The sequence below is a fragment of the Lynx rufus genome, unplaced genomic scaffold, assembly GCF_022079265.1.
Source record: "Lynx rufus isolate CCGP_SWC_20201006 ecotype Redwood Valley unplaced genomic scaffold, mLynRuf1.p SCAF_18, whole genome shotgun sequence".
NCBI lineage: Eukaryota > Metazoa > Chordata > Mammalia > Carnivora > Felidae > Lynx > Lynx rufus.
The window spans coordinates 37,597,468-37,617,866 of record NW_025814832.1 but is presented as its reverse complement, the minus strand read 5'-3'; the positions used below and the strand labels follow the sequence as shown (position 1 = coordinate 37,617,866).

Sequence of the window (20,399 nt, the reverse complement as noted above, 5' to 3'; positions counted from 1 at the left end):
TGAGATCATGACCTGAGCGGAAGTCGGACGCTCAACCGACGGAGCCACCCAGGCGCCCCTAATGTTTATCTTTCGAGAAAGAGAGTGAGCACATGTGTGAGCGTGGGAAGGACAGCGTGAGGGAGACAGAGGATCCAAAGCAGGCTCAGCCCCATCAGCACAGAGCACGACACCTGGCTCGAATCCACGAACCAAGAGATCATGACCTGAGTGGAAATCAAGAGTCGCACACTGAACCGACTGAGCCACTCAGGTGCCCCCCTCATCCCAATTCTCAAAAAGGCCTGGGAACGTGTCATTCTTCAGTGAGTGTGGCTCCCACCTGCTTCCTACCTCACGGTGGCCATCTAACAGAGAGTCTGTCTTTTTCTTTTTTTTCTTTTTTTTTTTTTTTTAAATTTTTTTCCACGTTTTTATTTATTTTTGGGACAGAGAGAGACAGAGCATGAACGGGGGAGGGGCAGAGAGAGAGGGAGACACAGAATCAGAAACAGGCTCCAGGCTCTGAGCCATCAGCCCAGAGCCTGACGCGGGGCTCGAACTCGCGGACCGCGAGATCGTGACCTGGCTGAAGTCGGACGCTTAACTGACTGCGCCACCCAGGCGCCCCGAGTCTGTCTTTTTCACTATGAAAAAGAAAAAATATTTAAGGACAGGGACTTTTACATTTGATGGATCTTTGGTTTGGACGCTAATTTGAGGGTGTTGGGCTGTGCCAACACAGTTCTCTAAATTTGAGAACTTTAGAAAGTTCTAAAGTTCTCTAAATTTGAGAACTTTAGAAAAGGACTTCTCTCAGAGACAATGTTGCATGAATGCCCGATTCCTGCCCTGCTGGTTACTTGTCTGGCTCGTGATGCCCTAGAGTTAAATGTCTTTATTATTGTTATTTTTTAATGTTTATTTATTTTTGAGAGGAAGAGAGACAGAGCATGAACAGGGGAGGGGCACAGAGAGAGAGACACACGCGCACGCGCACACACACACACACACACACACACACACACACACACACAGAATCTGAAGCTGGCTCCGGGCTCTAAGCTGTCGGCACAGAGCCTGACCTGGGGCTCCAACTCATGAACCGCGAGATGAAGTTGGCTGCTTAACCGACTGAGCCACCCAGGTGCCCTGAGTTAAATGTCCTTGATATTGACATTCTGAAGGGTTCACAGTAACGATGCTCCCAAGTAACACGGTTTGACTATGACGACTTGCAAAGACGCTGACAGTCCAGAAAGAATGATTAAATACAAAATGCATGCTGATCCCCCCATCCCTAACATGCGTCCATGAAAACACCAGCTCCTTATTGAGAAAGGACCGTCTCATTTCATGACCCTCCCCCTCCATTTGCTAGTCAGCCTGGGGCTCCGACTGAGAGCAACTCTACAGCAAGACCAATTCCAAATCCTTTCCTTTTGGAAAGGTAGTGCGTGCTTTTGCTACCAAGGGCTGGATCTGACTTGGGTTCCACAAGGACACGGCTGCCAACCCCTTAGTCTTTCTGACTCTGTGATTCAATGTCCACATTTCTCCAAGCAGACAAGGAGGTTTCAAAAAAAACCCAAAAAACAAAGGTGTAAGGTTCTCCGGTGTTTCGTCAGATCTCCCTGCCAGGTCAATAAACCACGAAAACCAATATCCGATCCCACAAGGAAAATACAAACTTGCAGCTCATATTTTCAAGATATCAGTGCATCATCGCATATTTATCTTTCCTCCTGGATTTTTATAAGCAGCCCTCTGAGGTGTCTTGTTTATGGAATACCTGTGTCATTATGCCAGGGTGCAGGAATGAAAAAGCTGATAAAAAGATTTAAGGAGGAGCTGGGTGATGGACTTTAATTCAAAAAAAAAAAAAAAAACCTTTTGTGACAAACCCATAGAAATAGCATCATACACCGATGCTTAACCCGTCCTAAGTTTTGGACCCAACTGAATAGAAATAGAGCAATTTAACGCCAAGGGAAGGGCTCAGGATAGGCTTTATGCTGGTGCAAGCAGAAGTCTGCAACCCGTGGCTGCCCCAAGACTGCAAATCATTTCCAGGACGCTCGGCGTAATCTACCTGACCCCGTAAGGGAAGGTAGCTACATTCTTCACAGTGCAGGAAAAAGCAAGAGTGCACATTTGATCTGCCCCTTCCAACACTGGCTCGCCTTTGGGGTGGTATTCTAGCCCCAAGAATTCATTTGATGCCAATATTGAACAGCCCAACTGGTAAGGTGCAGCGCATCTCGGCCACTTTATGAGCATCAGCTCGAGCAGGAGGGGTCATCCCCTCGTGTTTATAAATGAGAAGCTGGGGCCCCTGGGTGGCTCAGTCGGTTAAGCGTCCGACTCTTGGTTTCAGCTCTGGTCACGATCTCCTGGTTCGTGGGTTCAAGCCCCGCGTCGGGCTCTGTGCTGACAGCATGGAGCCTGCTTGGGATTCTGTCTCCCTCTCTCTCCCTGCCCCTCCTTGCTCTCTCTCTCACTTTCTCAAAAATAAATAAACATTAAAATATGTTAATATTATACATAGGTACATATATATGTACGTATATATATATGTACATATATATATATACACATATGTACATAGGTATATATATATATATATATATATATATATATATATACACACACACACACACACACACACACACACCTGGGTGGTCCAGTCCATTAAGCATCCAACTTCGGCTCAAGTCATGATCTCATGGTTCGTGAGTTCAAGCCCTGCATCGGGCTCTGTGCTGACAGCTCACAGCTCGGGGCCTGGAGCCTGCTTCCGATTCTGTGTCTCCCTCTCTGGCCCTTCCCCTCTCGAGCTCTGTCTCTCTTTCTCTCTCTCTCTCTCTCTCTCTCTCTCAAAAATAAATAAACATTAAAAAATTTTTTAAATATATATATGTGTGTGTGTGTGTATATATATATGAAGCTGAACGAATCAGTCATTATTGACTGCCATGAAGAACCAAAGATAGGACATGCTAGAACTCAACTCAAGGCCACAGGGGTAGCTGGCCTTCACGGCAGAACGCGAGATTTCTCCATACCGTGGTTGTGGGGACAAGCCTTGGTGCTGGAGAGCCTTGTCCGTCCTGGCTTGTGCACTGAACAAGCACTCGGTGTGTGCCAGGCCCCGGAGGCGCTGGAAGCAGAGCTAGGAACAAGACAGACCTCGTCTCTGGCGAAGAGGAGGGTTTCCACACGAGCTCCGCCGTGAAGGCAGAAGGCTCTGCGCTGTAAGAAGCGGAAGCTTCCATCTCAGCCATCAGACCGTTTGCTGCGAAACCAACCGCAACTCAGATAAGTGGAGAGAGGTCTGGGGACAGGTCTGACCTCGGGAAAGCAATCAAGGCACTTGTGTTTACTACTGAACATAAACCCACAGCCAATCACAAGGCCCTAAAGGGGAAAGACTGAGACAGGACTGTCCTGGGAAATGAATCCTGCACCTTCTCCTTGCTTCCCCCTTGCCAGTGCTCCTCTCCTTAACTTTGGCCCCATAACCAAAGGGAGAGCGGTCCGTCTACTATGCAAGCAACAGGGTCTTTCCAGAATTAGGGTCTTTCCTGTTTGCGAAACCTATCATGGCACCTATCCATCTTTTAGGAAAATGACCAGTAGCATCCAGGGAAGCTGTTGTACTGGCTAAAAGTTGAAATAGACTTGCAGGAATGATAGCAATTAGTTTTAGTGTCTTTGAGACCTTCTGAGAACAGAAGCGCAATTGAATGCAAAGAAAAGCACTTGCTGCTTCATATACAACTGAACAATGGGAGTTCTCGCTGTGTTGAAAGAGTTATTCAAGCCACTTCATGCCTAGAATAACATTTGAAGGTCACCGAACTCCTTTGTTTGCTTAAGTGTTAGCTGCCTCTGCGAACTGTCTAGCAATGCGGAGAGTTACGACCAGGTTGTAACCGGGGATCTAAGTATGGAAAGTTCCAATACCTTTCTTCGCCTCGCTTTGGAAGAGAGGCCCCAGGCTGCACACTCATGGTACCTGTAGCCCAGAGGCAGCCGGCATTTGTAGGGTACGTGGCTGGCTGCAGGGAAGGCACTATTCGTTAATGGCAATGGCAGCCTGAGGGTGTTTCGTCCTTGCTTAAAAGAAGCAGATAACTGATAGAGAAAGGCAAAGGGCAGTCAAATCCTGCTCTCCTGAGACACTGAATGAAATAGGCAAGACAGAGGAAATCGGGTACAATTTCAGAAATTACTACGTTAAGAAATCTATCTTCTGAGCTCCTCTTGCATTCTGGATTTATGACCTGGGGAGGTAGTTTATCAACCGGCACCTTTGAGGCCAACCGGTGGCCCTTCTGACTCTCTGTATCCTTGTTCCGGCAACCCCCCCCCCCAACAAGTCCCCAAGGCAACACCAGGATGAAAGAGAATGTATCGAGTTTCAAAGGGTTGACAGCAAAGAGAATGTGACAAACAAAATGAGGAGCAGGAAGTGTTGGTCTTCATAGGATCCTTACCCCCCCCCCCTTTTTTTACTGTGGTAAAATATACATTACCAAAATCGACCGTTTTAACTATTTAAAAAAAATTTTTTTTTACATTTATTCATTTTTGAGAAATGGAGCACAAGTGGGGGAGGGGCAGAGAGGGAGACACAGAATCAATCCAAAGCAGGCTCCAAGCTCCGAACTGTCAGCACAGAGCCCGACACGGGACTCGAACTCACAAACTGAGAGAGATCATGACCTGAGCCGAAGTCGGACGCTTAGCCGACTGAGCCACCCAGGCGCTCCATCGTTTTAACTATTTTTAAATGTACAATTCAGTGGTGTTAAGTACATTCACAATATTGTTTGACCACGACCACCACCCATTCCCAGACTTTTTCATCATCTCAAGAAGAAACTCCATAACTCATGGGACAACAACTTCCAATCCCTCCCAACTCCTCCTCCCACCCCCACGACCTCTAATCTCCTGTCTGTCTCTATGTATGGACTTGGCCATTCTAGGTACCTCGTATGAATGGAATCACACAACATGTGTGTGTCCTTTTGTGTCCGGCTTCTTCCACTTGGGCATAATGTCTTCAAGGTTCATCCATGTCGTAGCGAGTGTCAGAATTTCATTGCTTTTTAAGGCTAATAGTCCATTGTATGGACAGACCACATTTTGTTTATCCATACATCTGCTGATGGATATTTGGGTTGTTTCTGCCCTTTGGCTATTTTTGTGAGTAATGCTGTTACAAACATTGGTGTTCAAGTAAATAACTGAGTCCTGAGAACTGACTTATAACACGTGTGTATGGTTTATATTCAAAGGTTTGGGGTGAAAAAGCCATTCTTGGTAATTTTAATTTTTCTTTTTTTTTTTTTTTCTTGCAAATTAAGTAAGTCACTTCTTATTCTCTTTCAGGTGACAGCTACTCTTGAAAAAGTAACCCTGGAAATGACTTGAAACTCTGCAATAGATTATACAGATCTTCTCATACCTTTTTTTTTTTTTTCGAGTACACAATTCAGTGGTTTTTAGTACATTCACAGGGCTGTACAACTATCACCGCTATCTAGTTCCGGAACATTTTCAGTCACACCCCACCCTTCCCTCCTCCCAGCTCCTATCAACCACCAACGTATGTTCTGTCTCTATGGATATGCCTACTCTGGATATTTTATACAGAGGGTATCATTCAACATGTGGCCTTTTGTGACTACTTCTTTAATTTAGAATATTTTTTTAATGTTTATTTATTTTTGAGAGAGAGACAGAGACAGAGAGTAAAAGCAGCGGAGGGACAAAGAGAGACAGGGACAGTTTCTGAAACGGGCTCTGCTGCGGAGAGCAGAGAGCCTGATGTGGGGCTTGAACTCACGAACTGCGAGACCATGACCCGAGCCAAAGTCAGAAGCTCAAACGACTAAGCCCCCCAGGGGCCCCTAGAATCATGTTTTTAAGATTCATCCATGTTGTAGTATATATCAGTATTTCCTTCCTTCCTTTTTTTTTTTTTTTTTAAAAAAACCAAATAATGTTCCATTGCATGGAAACACCATATTTTGTTCATTCATTCCTCAGCTGATAGACATCTGGGTTGTTTCCACTTTTGGGGTAGTAGAAATAATGCTGCTATAAACATAATGTGTACCAGCCTTTGTGTGGACATAGGTCACACGTCTTCAGTTCTCTTGGGTAGACACCTAGGGGTGGAATGGCTAGGCCACATGGCAACTCTGTGTTTAGCCTGTTGAGGAACCGTCAAACTGTTCTCCGCAGCAGCTGCCCCATTTTACATCCCTGCCGATAACGTGTCATCCTTACTTTTTGGGTGATAGGTGTTAAGTTACTTGTAGAAACGAGAAAAGTCAAACAAGTGACTTCGAAAGCCAAGAGTAAGCTACGGAAGGGTAAGGTTTTCTTTGCTTCTGTCACCGTTATTTTACACGTGGGCACATCCAATGGACAAATACCATGGGCAACTATGCAGCCACATGGCCTCTTTTCATCACCAACGGAGAGCTAAACTGGACACAGCAGACTGTTAGAAGCTACAGTAGCACACCCAAATCTATGGATTATGTGGCACAGACGGAAAGTGGAGAAGGAGTTAGGAATGGGGTAGAGCAGCGGGGTCTGTGGTTATCCAGGAGGCGTCTCTTGGGAAAAAAGGCTTCACCTGTGCCTAGATGGCACTAGCTTGGCAAGAAGAGGGAGGGAGGTCACAGCCTACGAGCAAATCCTACACACTTCCTTGCCCACAGCAAAACGTCACTTCTTCCCAGGAGCCCTGACGATGCACAACAGAAATAATAATAATAATAATAAAAATAAAAAGTAACAATAATAAAATAAAATAATAAAAATACAAAATAATAACAAAAATAAAAGCCACCACCCTGTTCTAACTTCCCTAGGTCAGCATGGTTCTAAACTGTTTATACGTCTTCAATCCTTAACAATCCTTTGAGGTAGGTAAGTGTTTTGTGTTTTGTTTTGTTTTGAAGATTTTTATGTTTAAGTAATCCCTACACCCAGGTGCCGGGGTGGCTCAGTCAGTTAAGCGTCCGACTCTTGCTTTCGGCTCAGGTCATGATCTCACAGTTTGTGAGTTCGAGCCCTGCTTCGGGCTCTGTGCTACAAGTGTGGAGCCTGCTTGGGATTTCTCTCTCCCGCTTTCTCTGCCCCCCGCCCCTTGGCTTGCTCGCTCTCTCTCTCTCTCTCTCTCTCTCTCTCAAAACAAACAAAGTAATCTCTACACCCAACATGGGGCTTGAACTCACAACCCCGAGATCAAGAGTTGCATGCTCTTCTAAGCCAGCCAGGCGCCCCAAGGTAGGTTAAGTATTTTTATCCCCATTTTACAGATAAGGAAACTGGTGCACAGACAGGCTGCACAACTTGCCCAAAGCTATGAAGCAGTTGAGTTGGGATTTGAACCCAGGGAGTCCGGCTCCAGGATTCACTGTCCCCTGTCTCTGGCATAATCTCCTTGGCCACTTGGGTGGCAAACAGATAAAAGGTTATTTATTTATAAGGCTGGAAAAAGTACCCTGTAAGGAACGTTGAGTTTCCTCACCCTCCCGTGCTGCTGACAGTTTCAGGTTGATATTAGGAAGAGTTTTTTAAAGAGGTGGGAGACAGCAGTACCAAAGAGAGCAAGGAGAGAAGAGGTCACAGGGGGAGTTACCAGCGGGGACAAAATTAGAAGCCAGCAGCCCAAGGTTCTCAGCCCTCGTCCTGGAAAGCCTTCCTCCTACACACATCGTGACACACGGCAATTAAAAGAAGCATACCCACTCACAGAAATCCCCGAGATTTTAAAGTAAAAATTTAAATTAATGAGTCCATCTAATTTGGACGCACAAAATGCGTGGGTGGGAGACATTTCTGGAGCCGACGGCTGATGTGACAGTTATTTCACGAAAAGGAAGAGAGGTTGCCTGCCTTCGGATTTGAATGTTTCCAAATGGGATTCTAAACCCCAGCCTGGAACAACACACAGGACGAGGGCTGAATATAGAGATTCTATGGGAGAAAATCCCTTCGGCTCACCCAGTCAACCCATCGTGCAGGAAAATGAAATGGGCTATCCCCTTCTAGTTCACCCTTCATGAGAGCGCGCCCAAGAAAGGCAGCGGGTTCCCTATCTAGCTCATACGCTCCTGTCAATTGGAAATTCGATTCCTAAATGCGCTGTGGAGGACAGAATCATCTATTCAAAGACTTCATTAAGCTATTGCAAGGGATCTGAATCAGAGGGTTTGGGGACACACTGGGTGTGTAGTATCAGAGGGTTTGGGGACACACTGGGTGTATAGTATATATGACCCTTTCTGCTCACTCCTCCAGAAGCAAGGTAAAATCTCAACCCCACCTATAGATCGCCCCCTAATACTGTGCCTTATAGGACTGTCCACAAGGCAAACCACAAACTCCTGGAAAAATCACGTCGTCCCTGGTTTTCCTTTCTCTTCTTTCTCTGCCCTCCGCCCCATTCCCAGAGGAAGACAGTTCCAGAACTGCTGACAACCCCCCAGAGGAGGAAGGCCTTTCTTCCTTCCTCCTCTTGGGCAGATGGTATTTGCATACTGACATATTGTAAATCTAGTCACCCAGGTAACGGGCTCCAGTTAGCAACAGCGCAATGAAGGTCAGCCTGATTCCTTCTAAAATTAGAAGTCAGACCAATCTGATTTTTAACTGTTCAAGGTAGGATGCCCAGTTAGATGGCGAATTCGGTTCTTACAGTGAATTTTCACTTGGGAGATTCGGCACTGGTTAATAAAGGCCAGTTGGGGCATTTCAACACGACACCGACATCGGTTTTGACATGTTGAATGAAGTTTCAGCCGCAAGAAGTTGCTGTTTTCTGTACATAATCCTACTAGAACGCTAGTCTCTGTCAGTAAAGTCATCTTTGGCCTTGGCTCTCCCTTGACCTTCATAGTCAGTTGGTCGTTAAGGACTGCTGTTCTGTGCCAGGCATTTCAGCCTTTACGCAGCTGGCCTCCCCGACTCCGCTGTGGCCCCCTCTCCCTGCACAACCTCTCCCCACCCCCTTCCAAAGTGACTGGCATTGATCCAGGACCATCTTTTCCAGCCTCTTTTGTCCTGGTCCACAGGCATCCCTCTTACTGGGATCTGCTCCCTTCTTTTCCGTCCCTGACCATGGACAGCGGTCTTGGACAGGCTTCAAGGAACGCATAGATGGTGTACAATCCTCCCCCCGACCATTAATTCTAAAAAGGTCCATGCGCCCCCAAAACATGAAGACCCACCGACTGTCTAATTACAGATGGTACCTACACTGGCATTTCCCTCAATGATTTGAAGGCATGACAGTTCCAAAGGATGTTAAAATGGTGAGGGAAAAAGAGCTCCACAGTCAAGTGAGTGACTGTTTCAACTGAGTGTGGGAAACACTAAGTCAAACAGAGTTGGATGGGTTTTTTTTTTTAATTTTTTTTTATTTAGTTTATTTATTTATTTTGAGAGAGAGAGAGAGAAAACACAAGCAGGGGAGGAGCAGAGAGCAGAGACAGAATTCCACACAGGCTCCCGCACCATTCGTACAGAGCCCCACGCGGGGCTCGAACTCACGAACCTCAAGATCATGACCTGAGCTGAGACCAAGAGTTGGACGCTTAAGCGGCCGAGCCACCGGGGCCCCTGGATGGGTTTTTTAATGCAGGCTTTCTCAGGGCCTTTGCTGTACTGCCACATGCCATGGATCACTGATTTCACAGTGGAGTCCCATTCCCAGCAGACACTTCTAAGTGGCCCTTGGTCTCCGATAGGAAAGTTGAGCTTTATTTCCCCCTAACAACCACGTAAGCCATGCACTGCTTTGTGATAGTTCTTCCCTTATGGTTTTGAGCTACTTATGTTTTACTCTATATATTTAACCATTACTAGAAATTGTATCATTGCACTTCCACATTATGGCGTGTGTGTTTTATATCGTTTTCTGTCTCCCCTACTAGACTGGAAGCCACTTGACACTAGGCTACACACCTCGGTAACTTTACATCCCCAGGGCCAAGCTAGCCAGACCTTAGAAGTGTTGCAGAACTGGGGGCGCCTGGCCGGCTTGGTCAATGCAGCACCCGACTCTTGATCTCAGGGCTGTGAGGTCAAGCCCCACACTGGGTGTACAGATTACTTAGGAAAAAAAAAGAAAGAAAGAAATGTTGAATAACTGAATGTATAAATGAAGGTTGATAACTGGATAATGAACTCCTTCAGAATACAAACTGCATTTTGACCTTCTTATATTCCCATGGCACCCAGAGAAGTTTTTCATATAGCAAAAGTCAATAAAATTTTTAAGACCTAAATCCCTTAGGAAATATTTATGGAACATCAGTTATGTCCTGGGTACCAAGGACATTAATATGGTAACAGGCAATCAGGGAGCTTAGATTCCAGTAAGGGAAAGAGACATGTAAACAAAAAATGATGGTAAAATATAAACACTCTAAAAGGAAGGGCAGGCTGTCTGGGAGCACAAGTGGAGTATTTCGTTCTGTATGTGCTGGCAGGGAGGCGCGAGGGGTCAGTACTAGGATACTCGGGTTTGATGGTGGCACCCAGGTCCCCAACTGACCACATTTGGGGGGCAACGGGCCAAGAGGTAGCTCCAGTTGAGTGAGTACGGATACCCACTGGGTGAAGCTTTGGCCTCAACCCCAATGTGGACCCCAAGCCCCGGTGAATGGGCCTCCACCACCTGGAGCTGGTAGGTTCTTGTTGCCCAGGGAGAGCTGTGCCAGGGCCTACAGCCACACACGTGGCACGGCTGCACCATCCCCAGTCCACGGTCAGAGCCCGGCCCTACGTTGTTACTCTGAGACCAAAGGGTGGATCCAAGGAAAAGAACACAGGAAAGGGGCGCCTGGATGGCTCAGTCGGTTGAGTGTCCGGCTTCGGCTCGGGTCATGATCTCATAGCTCATGGGTCCAAAGCCCCGCGTCGGGCTCTGTGCTGCCTGCTCAGAGCCTGGAGCCTGCTTCGGATTCTGTGTCTCCCTCTCTCTCTGCCCCTAACCCACTTGCATTCTGTCTCTGTCTCTCTCAAAAATAAATAAACACCAAAAAATAAACAAACAAACAAACAAAAGAAGAGAACACAGGAAAGAAAAGAATGGGAGTGCTCCTCTCCTTTATGAGAACTAGGGCATGGCCAGTCTCATTCGCCCATTTGGCCTTCCAGGCAGGGCAACCTCAGAGTCCAAGAATCCCAGAACTTACAACCCGCAGTTCTGAGGGGAATCCTGGAGTTCCCAAGAGACGGTATACGCCAAGGAAGACAGATGACGCTCCTAGACAGAAGTCCAATAGACGTTCCTCTCTTGACCCCTCCAAGAAGGTTCTTCCGCTCTTTAGGAAAGCAGTGAGGCAGAGGGTAAAACACCCCAACACCCAGGCCTGAGTATTTTTAAAAAACGTCCAGTTTAAGACTGAGAACTACTGGGGTAACAGGAGGAGAGAAAGTGAGAAAGAAAGCCCTGTAGGGGCAGGCTGTTAGAACTGATTCATACATGAATCACATGTTCATTGCCTTGGCAGGTGGGGTGGAGTCAGTGAATGAAACCAATGGCTAAAACGACATCATTCCTCAGCAAATTAAACACTTGGGAATATCACTCGCCTATACATAGAAATATGCTTGTTTTAATATTTTTACCTTGGTACATGGGTACCAAGAAATATTCCTCTATGGTTTCGAAAACAACAGGGCCTTGTGGTGATGAATTACCAACGATACCCAGCTGCACGGGTTGGAGAGGACAGAAAACGGCATGGCATGGAAACCTGGAGAACCCATGCCCCGTCTACAGAAGGTAGCAGCAACCCAGCTCTCGTGGATGCTTGCCAACATCTCCAAAATATTTCTCCAGAAAAGCTAGAAATCTAGATTTTTATATGAATGGCCTAACTTCTAAATGTTGGCTCAGATTAAAACAAAACGAAACAAAACAAAACACAGGGGCGCCTGGGTGGCTCAGTTGGTTAAGCAACTGACTCCTGCTCAGGTCATGATCTTGCCCTCGGTGGGTTCGAGCTCCGCGTCGGGCTCTGTGCTGACAGCTCAGAGCCTGGAGCCTGCTTTGGATTCTGTGTCTCCCTCTCTCTCTGCCCCTCCCCCAATCGCACTCCGTGTGTGTGTGTGTGTGTGTGTGTGTGTGTGTGTGTCTCTCTCTCTCTCAAAAATAAATAAACATTAAAAAAAATTTTTTTAAGTCACAAACCTCACAACACCCTGAATAAACATAAAAAATTGGTAAGCAGCTACCTTTAGCCATATGGTTTTAACCTCCAATTACATGTAACTCAGTTACGATAAAAACAAAGAACGGAGGTGCTTGGTCAGAATCATGCTGCCAAGGGTGACATTTAGAGGCAAGCAACTTCATTAGCGCTTGAGGCTCAGGGCGGTTATGGGAAAGGGGAAGATATAAAACACTGTAAATATCTGAGCACCGTAAATCCTTCGCCATCTCAATATTGCTACTGGTCAGAAAGCTTAAGTTAGAAAACAAAGGGCACAACTTATTAGAACAATAATAACAGTGATTAGTATTTCCTGAACATTTACACTGTAAGAGGCAAGGGCTAAGTGCTTTACATAAAAATTACCCCATTTAATCCTGAAAGACAAATTACCATCTCAGTTTTCAAATGAGGACATGGGGCGGGGGCGGGGCACACAGAAGTTAAGGAAAGCGTCAAAGGTCACGCCATCTGTGGAGCTGGGGGGTGACCCGAGTCTTTCCTGCTGCAAGTCCTGGGCTGGGCATCGCTCTGCAGCTTTGAGGCAGGGAGTGGTCTGAAGGAGAGAACGGACTGAAATATAGAATAAAAGTGTATAGTCAGAGGTCTGGGCGGGAACCTAATGAAATAAAACGGGCCCATAAGCAAGGGAAAAACGTAAAACTTTTAACCTCGGGTCACCGGTATCGCCTCAGTTTAGCAATGAGGGAACAAGTGAAAAAAAAAATGTTTAGTGCAAACTCAACACCTATCAGATTAGTAAAGATTTAAAAGGCTACCCAGTGTTGGTGAGGTGGAGGGAACAAATCCTGAACCACACTGCTGGGGGGAGCAAGGTGGTTAGGAAGATGATCCAGTGATTAAAATTTAAGATGTTTATACTGTTTGACCTAGCTACTCTACCTAGGAATTTCTTCCAGAGAAGCTCTTATGCAATTGTGCAAAGATTTATATGCTTAAGATTCTTCACGGCTACATGATATGCAGTAGAAAAAAAGCTGGAAAAACTCCAGTTGTCCATCAGTGGGACCGCTTAGATAAATCAAGGGACATCCAAATAATGAAATACAATACAGACATTAAATCATGAAAGAGATCTCTACTTGCCAAAATGGAAAGATGTCCCAGATGCATAGTTAAGTGGGAAAAAAAAGTAACTGCAAAATAGTAGGAATAGGAAGAGTTTCAGTCAAGTGCATACACATGAGAAAAAAGTACAGACATGCCTACCAGTACCTGAAAAGGGAGGGGGGAAAAAAAACCCTAAAAGAATATATATATAGCCAATTTTTAATCGCAATTACCTAAGAGAGGATTGTGGGAAATGTTACTTCTATAAGGTTGGAAGTTTTCACAAGAAGCATGTACATTCCAAGTAAAGAAATAAGCTGACATTAGAAACGTGGCCCTATGCTGAAATTTCAGGGCAGGATTCCAGTTCCTGGGGAGGAGGTAGATAGACAAAGACCTGGGAGTCTTTAGGACATGGTCAGCCACACAGGTTGTGCACTGCACAAGGGCACCCTCTTGAGATGTGCAGGCTTGGGGCATTAGATGGATTCCCGAAAGAAATTCAGAAAGGCAACCAAAGCAAAAGGTCAGCTAAGCAGGGCAGGAAGGGGGCTCAGAAAGAAGAGGGTGAGCATGTCACTTCTGAACATCTCAGGATATAGGAGTCAGTGACAAGGCCAGGTCAGGGTGGTCCTGAAAGCGAGCAACACGGTCGCCAACGGAACCTGAGTGTGGCTCTGATTCTCAGATCTGCAGGTGGGTTTAAGACATGAAGCCTTCAAGTGGGCGGAGCCTCTAAAGTACTTCCTGCCTCAGACCCAGATGGGTCTGGGTCCTGAGACAGAGGCGAACGGAGGAAGAAATGCAACGCCCCAAGCTGCCCATTTCGGCACCTCTTCACTCACACAATTCCCTGTGCTCAAACCTGAGTTTCAACACCTCCAGACTGGTGACAGTGACCAGAAACTGGAAGTTACCCCCAAAACAGGTGGAACCGCCTATCCTTCAAAAAATAAAGCGAGCAGACTGTGCACTTAGACCCGTCGAAAGAAATCTCTCTCCAATTTGAGTGAACAGTGTTCTAGAATTTCCTTTTCAGGCTAAAGCTCCAAATACCCTCTCCCATAGAAATAACGATATTAGGTCGGCACAGAAACTAGCTGGCCCTAAGGAAAAGCCTAATCACCATTTCTAATAACGTTTCTGAAGGAAATGCATTGAGTTCCAACAGGGTGTGAGGCAATGAGGAACTTAATTCCTCTTCTCTGTTCCCAAAAATGTGGGAACGTTGCCCAAAGCGTGTTCCTTCAACATCTAAATGATGCGAATGTATGTTATACTTTAGAACACTTTTTTCTTTTGATACAGGCTTCCATTGTCAAATAAGACCGGGAGAAACTAATTCAAACCAGGCCAAACGGGCTTTATTATTTAAAAAATTTTTTTAATTGTGGTAATATATACACAACATAAAACTGACCATTTTAACCATTTTTTAGTGTACCATTCAGTGGCATTAATTACTGTTACAATATTGTGCAACCATCACCAACCTTTTTTATCATCCCCAAACAGAAATTCTGTCCCCATTAAAATCTCACTCCCCATTCCCTCCCTTCCCAGCCCCTGGCAACCACTGTTCTAATTTCTGTCTCTATGAATTCGACTATTCTAGGGATCTTTTTTAAGTAGAATCACACAATATTTGTCCTTCTGCGTCTTTTGTGGGGACATGCCAAGTTTCGGGCTTCAGGAACGGGTAGGATGGGGAAATGGAGACTATGCCCAGGGTCTAGATAGAGGAGAGAGAGAGGCAGACGTGGGAAGAAAGACATTTCTGGGAGGCTGGGGAGTCAGCAGGTGAAGGTGAACTGGACATAATTAAACACATACTGGTTTGGAGTCTTTGAGCCAAAGAAAGAGATCCGGGCTGGAGCTCGGGACTGAAACCAACAGCATTCTGAAGGTGGGTATAGCTGGGGAATCATGGGGACAGAGCACAGTACTCAGGAGGACCCAACAATTAAGGGAGAGAGGAAGCAAGAAAAATTCGGGAAGATGTCTGAAAAATTCAGATCAGCCAGAAAAAACAGAAGACGCCAGGAGCGTACCTTCTAAGTGTTTCCCAGCCTTCCCTTTACCCTACTCGTCACTCCTTTCCAGAACCATCTGTCTAAACCACAGATCTACTCCTCATCTGAGTCTCTTGCCCCGAATCTAAAACCTTTAATGATTTTGTCCAGTGTTCAGAGCAAAATCCGAACCTCTTACTGAAGTTTCCAGTGCTCTCCCCAGCTCACCCTGATGCTCTCCCGACTCACCCCACCTGGTCCAGCCGCTCGGTTCATCTGTGGTGCACATGTGTGCACGTGTTCCTAACCAGTGTCTTTCTCTTGGTGTATGTGTTATTCTTTCTGAATATTGGCTTATGGTCTCCCTTCAAAGACCACATGCAATCCCACCTTTTCTGAGAGATCCGAATCGATCCCTGGAGTGGGGATAAATGTGCCCATTTCCCATAATCCTATACAGCAGGCATACATCCTTTAAAAACAACAAGGGGAACGTGGGTGGCTCAGTCGGTTAAGCCTCCGACACTTGATCTCGGCTCAGGTCGTGATCTCGCAGGTTCATGAGTTTGAGCCCCACATTGGACTCTGTACCAACAGTGTTGAGCTTGCTTGGGATTTTCTCCTCCCCACCCCCACCATCCCACCCCCCGCTCTTCCCTCACTCTCTCTCTCTCAAAATTAAAAAAAAAATTTGTTTTTTAATTTTTTTTAATCTTTTATTTATTTTTGAGACAGGGAGAGTCAGAGCATGAACAGGAGAGGGTCAGAGAGAGGGAGACACAGAATCTGAAACAGGCTCCAGGCTCTGAGCTGTCAGCACAGAGCCCGACATGGGGCTCAAACTCATGGACCATGAGATCATGACCTGAGCCGAAGTCAGACGCTTAACCAACTAAGCCACCCAGGCGCACCCCCCAAATAATTTTTTTTAATAAAAATTTTAAAAACAACAAAACAACAAAATCATACTATCATCTGGTTACAAAATCAACTTTTTTCATCATAGAAAAATTAGAATATGGAAAAAGTTTAGTTTTTTTACTCATCCAGAAATAATATTAACATTTAGATACATATTCTTTTTAGGTTTCAAAAATATTGTAGATAAATTGGAAATTATACTGAATATATCACTTTGTAAAGTGCTTTTTTTTAACATATATTATCAGCATTTTTCGTATCCTTAATCTTCAGAACTTATTAATGGTTGCATTCACTCCCCTTGTGTGGGCATAATTTAATCAGTCCCCAATTACTGAATGAGAATTTCAAAAATTTTTGTCTCCCCCAGTACATTTCACCTAGTAAGTATTCAGAAGATGTTTGTTGAATTGAATGGTTATGATCAGGACAAAGCATTATCAATAGCTAGATCCTGTTCTGAATTGACTTTATCATTCAATTAACAGAAAAAATTTTTTTTTTTTAATTTTTTTTTTCAACGTTTATTTATTTTTTGGGACAGAGAGAGACGAGACAGAGCATGAACGGGGGAGGGGCAGAGAGAGAGGGAGACACAGAATCGGAAACATGCTCCAGGCTCTGAGCCATCAGCCCAGAGCCCGACGCGGGGCTCGAACTCACGGACCGCGAGATCATGACCTGGCTGAAGTCGGACGCTTAACCGACTGCGCCACCCAGGCGCCCCTACAGAAAATTTTTTAAATGGGGAAAAAACTGTTTTCCGCTTGTGTGGTAACACATATTTGCAGAATTTGTAAGCCCAATGAAATCAAATGAAACTACTGCTTTCTCCAGCGTATGGGGATCACTCCATCTTCTGCAAAGACAAATCCATGATGAAGGTAGTGATTTGGAAAGAAACAAAGAATGGACACTCTGAACTATAGAGAATCAACTGAGGGTTGGTGGAGGGAGGTGGGCAGGGGATGGGCTAAATGGGTGACGGGTATTAAGGTGGGCATTCGTTGTGAGGAGCACTGGGTGTGTGGTACGAGTAAGTGACGAGTCACTTTTACTCCTGAGGCGCCTGCGGGTGGCTCAGGTGGTTAAGCGTCCATCTTTGATTTCGGCTCAGGTCATGATCTCACGGTTCGTGAGTTTGAGCCCAGCATCAGACTCTGTGCTGACAGTGCAGAGCCTGCTCGGGATTCTCTCTCTCTCTCTCCCTCTCCCTCTCTCTCTCTCTCTCTCTCTCTCTGTTCCTCCCCCACTTGTGCTCTCTTTCACTCAAAATAAATAAATAAACTTAAAAAAAATTCTACTTCTGAAGCTAATATTGCACCATATGTTAACTAACTAGAATTTAAATAAAACCTTAAAGAAAAAGGAAAAAACAAAGAATGTCTTAAATCTATAAGGAGACGGTATGTTCAGAAACCTTCTACAGATTTTTAGTGTCATCTAATCTGAACATTTGTGTAAAAGCCCGTCACCTTTTCCTGAATCTCCTTCCTTCAGTGTTTTCTCTTCACATTAAAATATATTGAAATTTTTTCAGTTGGTAAAAGCCAGTTTAATATGATTTATGTACTTGCCCACAAGAAAGTGAACTTTCCGTATCACTAATTAATATCCACCCGACACAGTTTTATCAGCCAAGCATAATGATTTGAGGGAGGAAGGAGAGAGAGTGGAAAAGAAAAGAATGGGACTGAGATCGAAGGTCACGATCTCCACGTCCATGAGGGCAGGAAAGGGGCTCTAAGGATGAACTACAGGGGACCAACCACTGGACAAAAGACGCAGCCTAAAGCCATGACAGCAAGCTCCAAGGCTATGTAGGTAAAGACGCGGAAGCTGACGTTGCTGGCCCGAAGGCAAAAAAAAAAAAAATTAAAAAAAAAAAATTAAATTAAAAAATAAAATAAAAACCTTCAGCACATGAACTTTGGGAGTAAAAGAGAATGACTCCAAAATTTTACATATGACCTAGCCGCCGTTTGCGTGAAAGGGCTCACACACAGCCCTGACAGGTGTTCCCAAAAAAAAGCCAACTTGAAGATCTCTTCCAGATGTCTAATAACTACAAAAATTAAGAGCTCAACGTATAGAAGATCTAACGATGTACATTGAAACCGGCAAAACAGTGATGTCTAAATAATCACTGCAAATATGATATAATATTGTGACATTTTAAAAACTTCAATGTAAAAAAAATAAAAAGTAAAGTAAAGTAAAAAAACTACGGGCACCTGGGTGGCTCAATCGGTTTGAGCATCCGACTTCGGCCCAGGTCATGAACTTGTGGTTCGTGAGTTCCAGCCCCGCATTGGGCTCTGTCCTGACAGCTCAGAGCCTGGAGCTTCCTTCAGATTCTGTGTCTCCCTCTCCCTCTCTGCCCCTCCATCGCTCGCACTCTGTCTCTCAAAAGTAAAAAATAAAGATAAAAAAGTAAAAAAAAAAAAAAAAAAAGTAAAAAAACTAAAAACTTAAACGTAATGTACAATGCGAAACGTATTAAGAGCGTTCTGAGTTCCACATATTATTTTAGGTGGAAGTGACACGCAAGTTCATGAAAGAGGACGTGGAGGAGAGATAATAAATACTGCTCTGAGGGCGCCTGGGTGGCTCGGTCGGTTAAGCGTCCGACTTCAGCTCAGGTCGTGATCTCACGGTTCGTGGGTTCGAGCCCCGCGTCCGGCTCTGTGCTGACAGCTCGGAGCCTGGAGCCTGCTTCAGATCCTGGGTCTCCCTCTCTCTCTGCCCCTTCCCCACTCACACTCTGTCTCCTTCTGTCTCTCAAAACATAAATAAAAACACTAAAAAAAAAAAAGTACTGCTCTAAGTACTGATTACCTTGACCTTGACTATCCAAAAACGGAAAGGTTGAGGAATGCTCACATAAAAGTAACCACCAGAATTAAAAACAGGACATGAATTTGCAAATTGCTAGAGAAGACACAGTGCATACAGAAAACAGCAGTTGTTAAAAGAAAAGATATAAAAATACAGATAAAATGAGATGAAACCAGACCGTACCATTAGCTATAATGATAAATATAAGTTACACTTCCATATTAAAAGGAAATAACTTTCATATGGGATTATAAAATAAGGCCCAGTGACTTTTTGCTTACAAGAGGCAGAACTAAAACAAAATGAGACAGAAATGGTCATAATAAAAGGATGATCAAAGATTTAGCAGACAACAAACAAAAAGAAGGGCCTTTAATTCATGATAATGTCGGCCATATTTTATTTTTATGTGCTCACGCAACGCTTACAAAAATTAATCATGTCATAAACCACCATAAAAACCCAAATAAATTCCAAGAAGAAACTACACAGCACTCATTGTCACAAAATACTCCACTAAAAAAATATCTAAGTCTAAATCAAACCCCAACACTTGGAAATTTAAAAGAACTTTTCAACAAGGTTTCTGGTCCGAGTAGACATCGAAACTATAGTTACACGCAATTAAAAAATAGAAAATAAGGATGGGAGCACTACATATTAAATCTTAGGTGACAAAGACAAAGCTGTATTCAGAGACAAGGCAAGCAGATGGGAACAGGCCTATTTTATAACTCGTAGGCTGAAAGCAACCTAACTCCAAATTCGGATGCCATTTAAATACTGTAAGCACATACAAACATACACGTTCAGAGAGAGAGAAAAGACTCTTTAAAATATTAAGAATAGTAATCTCCAGGTTATGAAATTTCTACTTTCTTCTGAATTTCCTAAATAAGTCTCAATGAGCATGCAGGACTTTTATAATTAGAACAAGATTAAACAAAAGCACAACAAAAACATAATTTACAGTCACAGGAGAGAAACAAAACACTATCTTGCCAAAATGATCAAGGCAATTAAAATTCTCTCCTTTGCTTTGACTTTTAAGCTCTAGCCTAATGATGGTTAATACAAGCCTGTTTTTACTAGAATTCAGCACAGTTCTGTCTTCTGGTCTTGTGCCTGGAAGTCAGGGTATGATGCACCGGCTGAAACCTAACCATTGTTGTCTCTTTTGGGGGAAATCAAACATCCAGACAGGTGAGCAACCAAGGGTGGCCTGGTGACGCCTGTGTTTAAAAGCGAACGGTCGGGGCGCCTGGGTGGCGCAGTCGGTTAAGCGTCCGACTTCAGCCAGGTCACGATCTCGTGCTCCGTGAGT

General features: G+C 44.6%; 1 protein-coding gene across 6 annotated transcripts in view; it reads right to left on the bottom strand.

The window, feature by feature from the left end:
* The window catches only part of PITPNC1 (phosphatidylinositol transfer protein cytoplasmic 1), a 257,331-nt gene that overhangs the window by 138,350 nt on the left and 98,582 nt on the right, over nt 1-20,399 (bottom strand). Inside the window, exon 1 of one of the 6 annotated variants that reach the window (XM_047081566.1) lies at nt 12,627-12,644. The exons of 3 other annotated variants lie outside the window; for them this stretch is intronic. In XM_047081566.1, the coding sequence (XP_046937522.1) occupies nt 12,627-12,629 (3 nt within the window). In that variant the 5' untranslated portion in view covers nt 12,630-12,644. Of the gene's footprint in view, nt 1-3,044; nt 4,529-12,626; nt 12,645-20,399 lie in introns of those variants that run through there. 2 more of the 6 variants (XM_047081565.1, XM_047081561.1) reach the window with 2 other exon arrangements.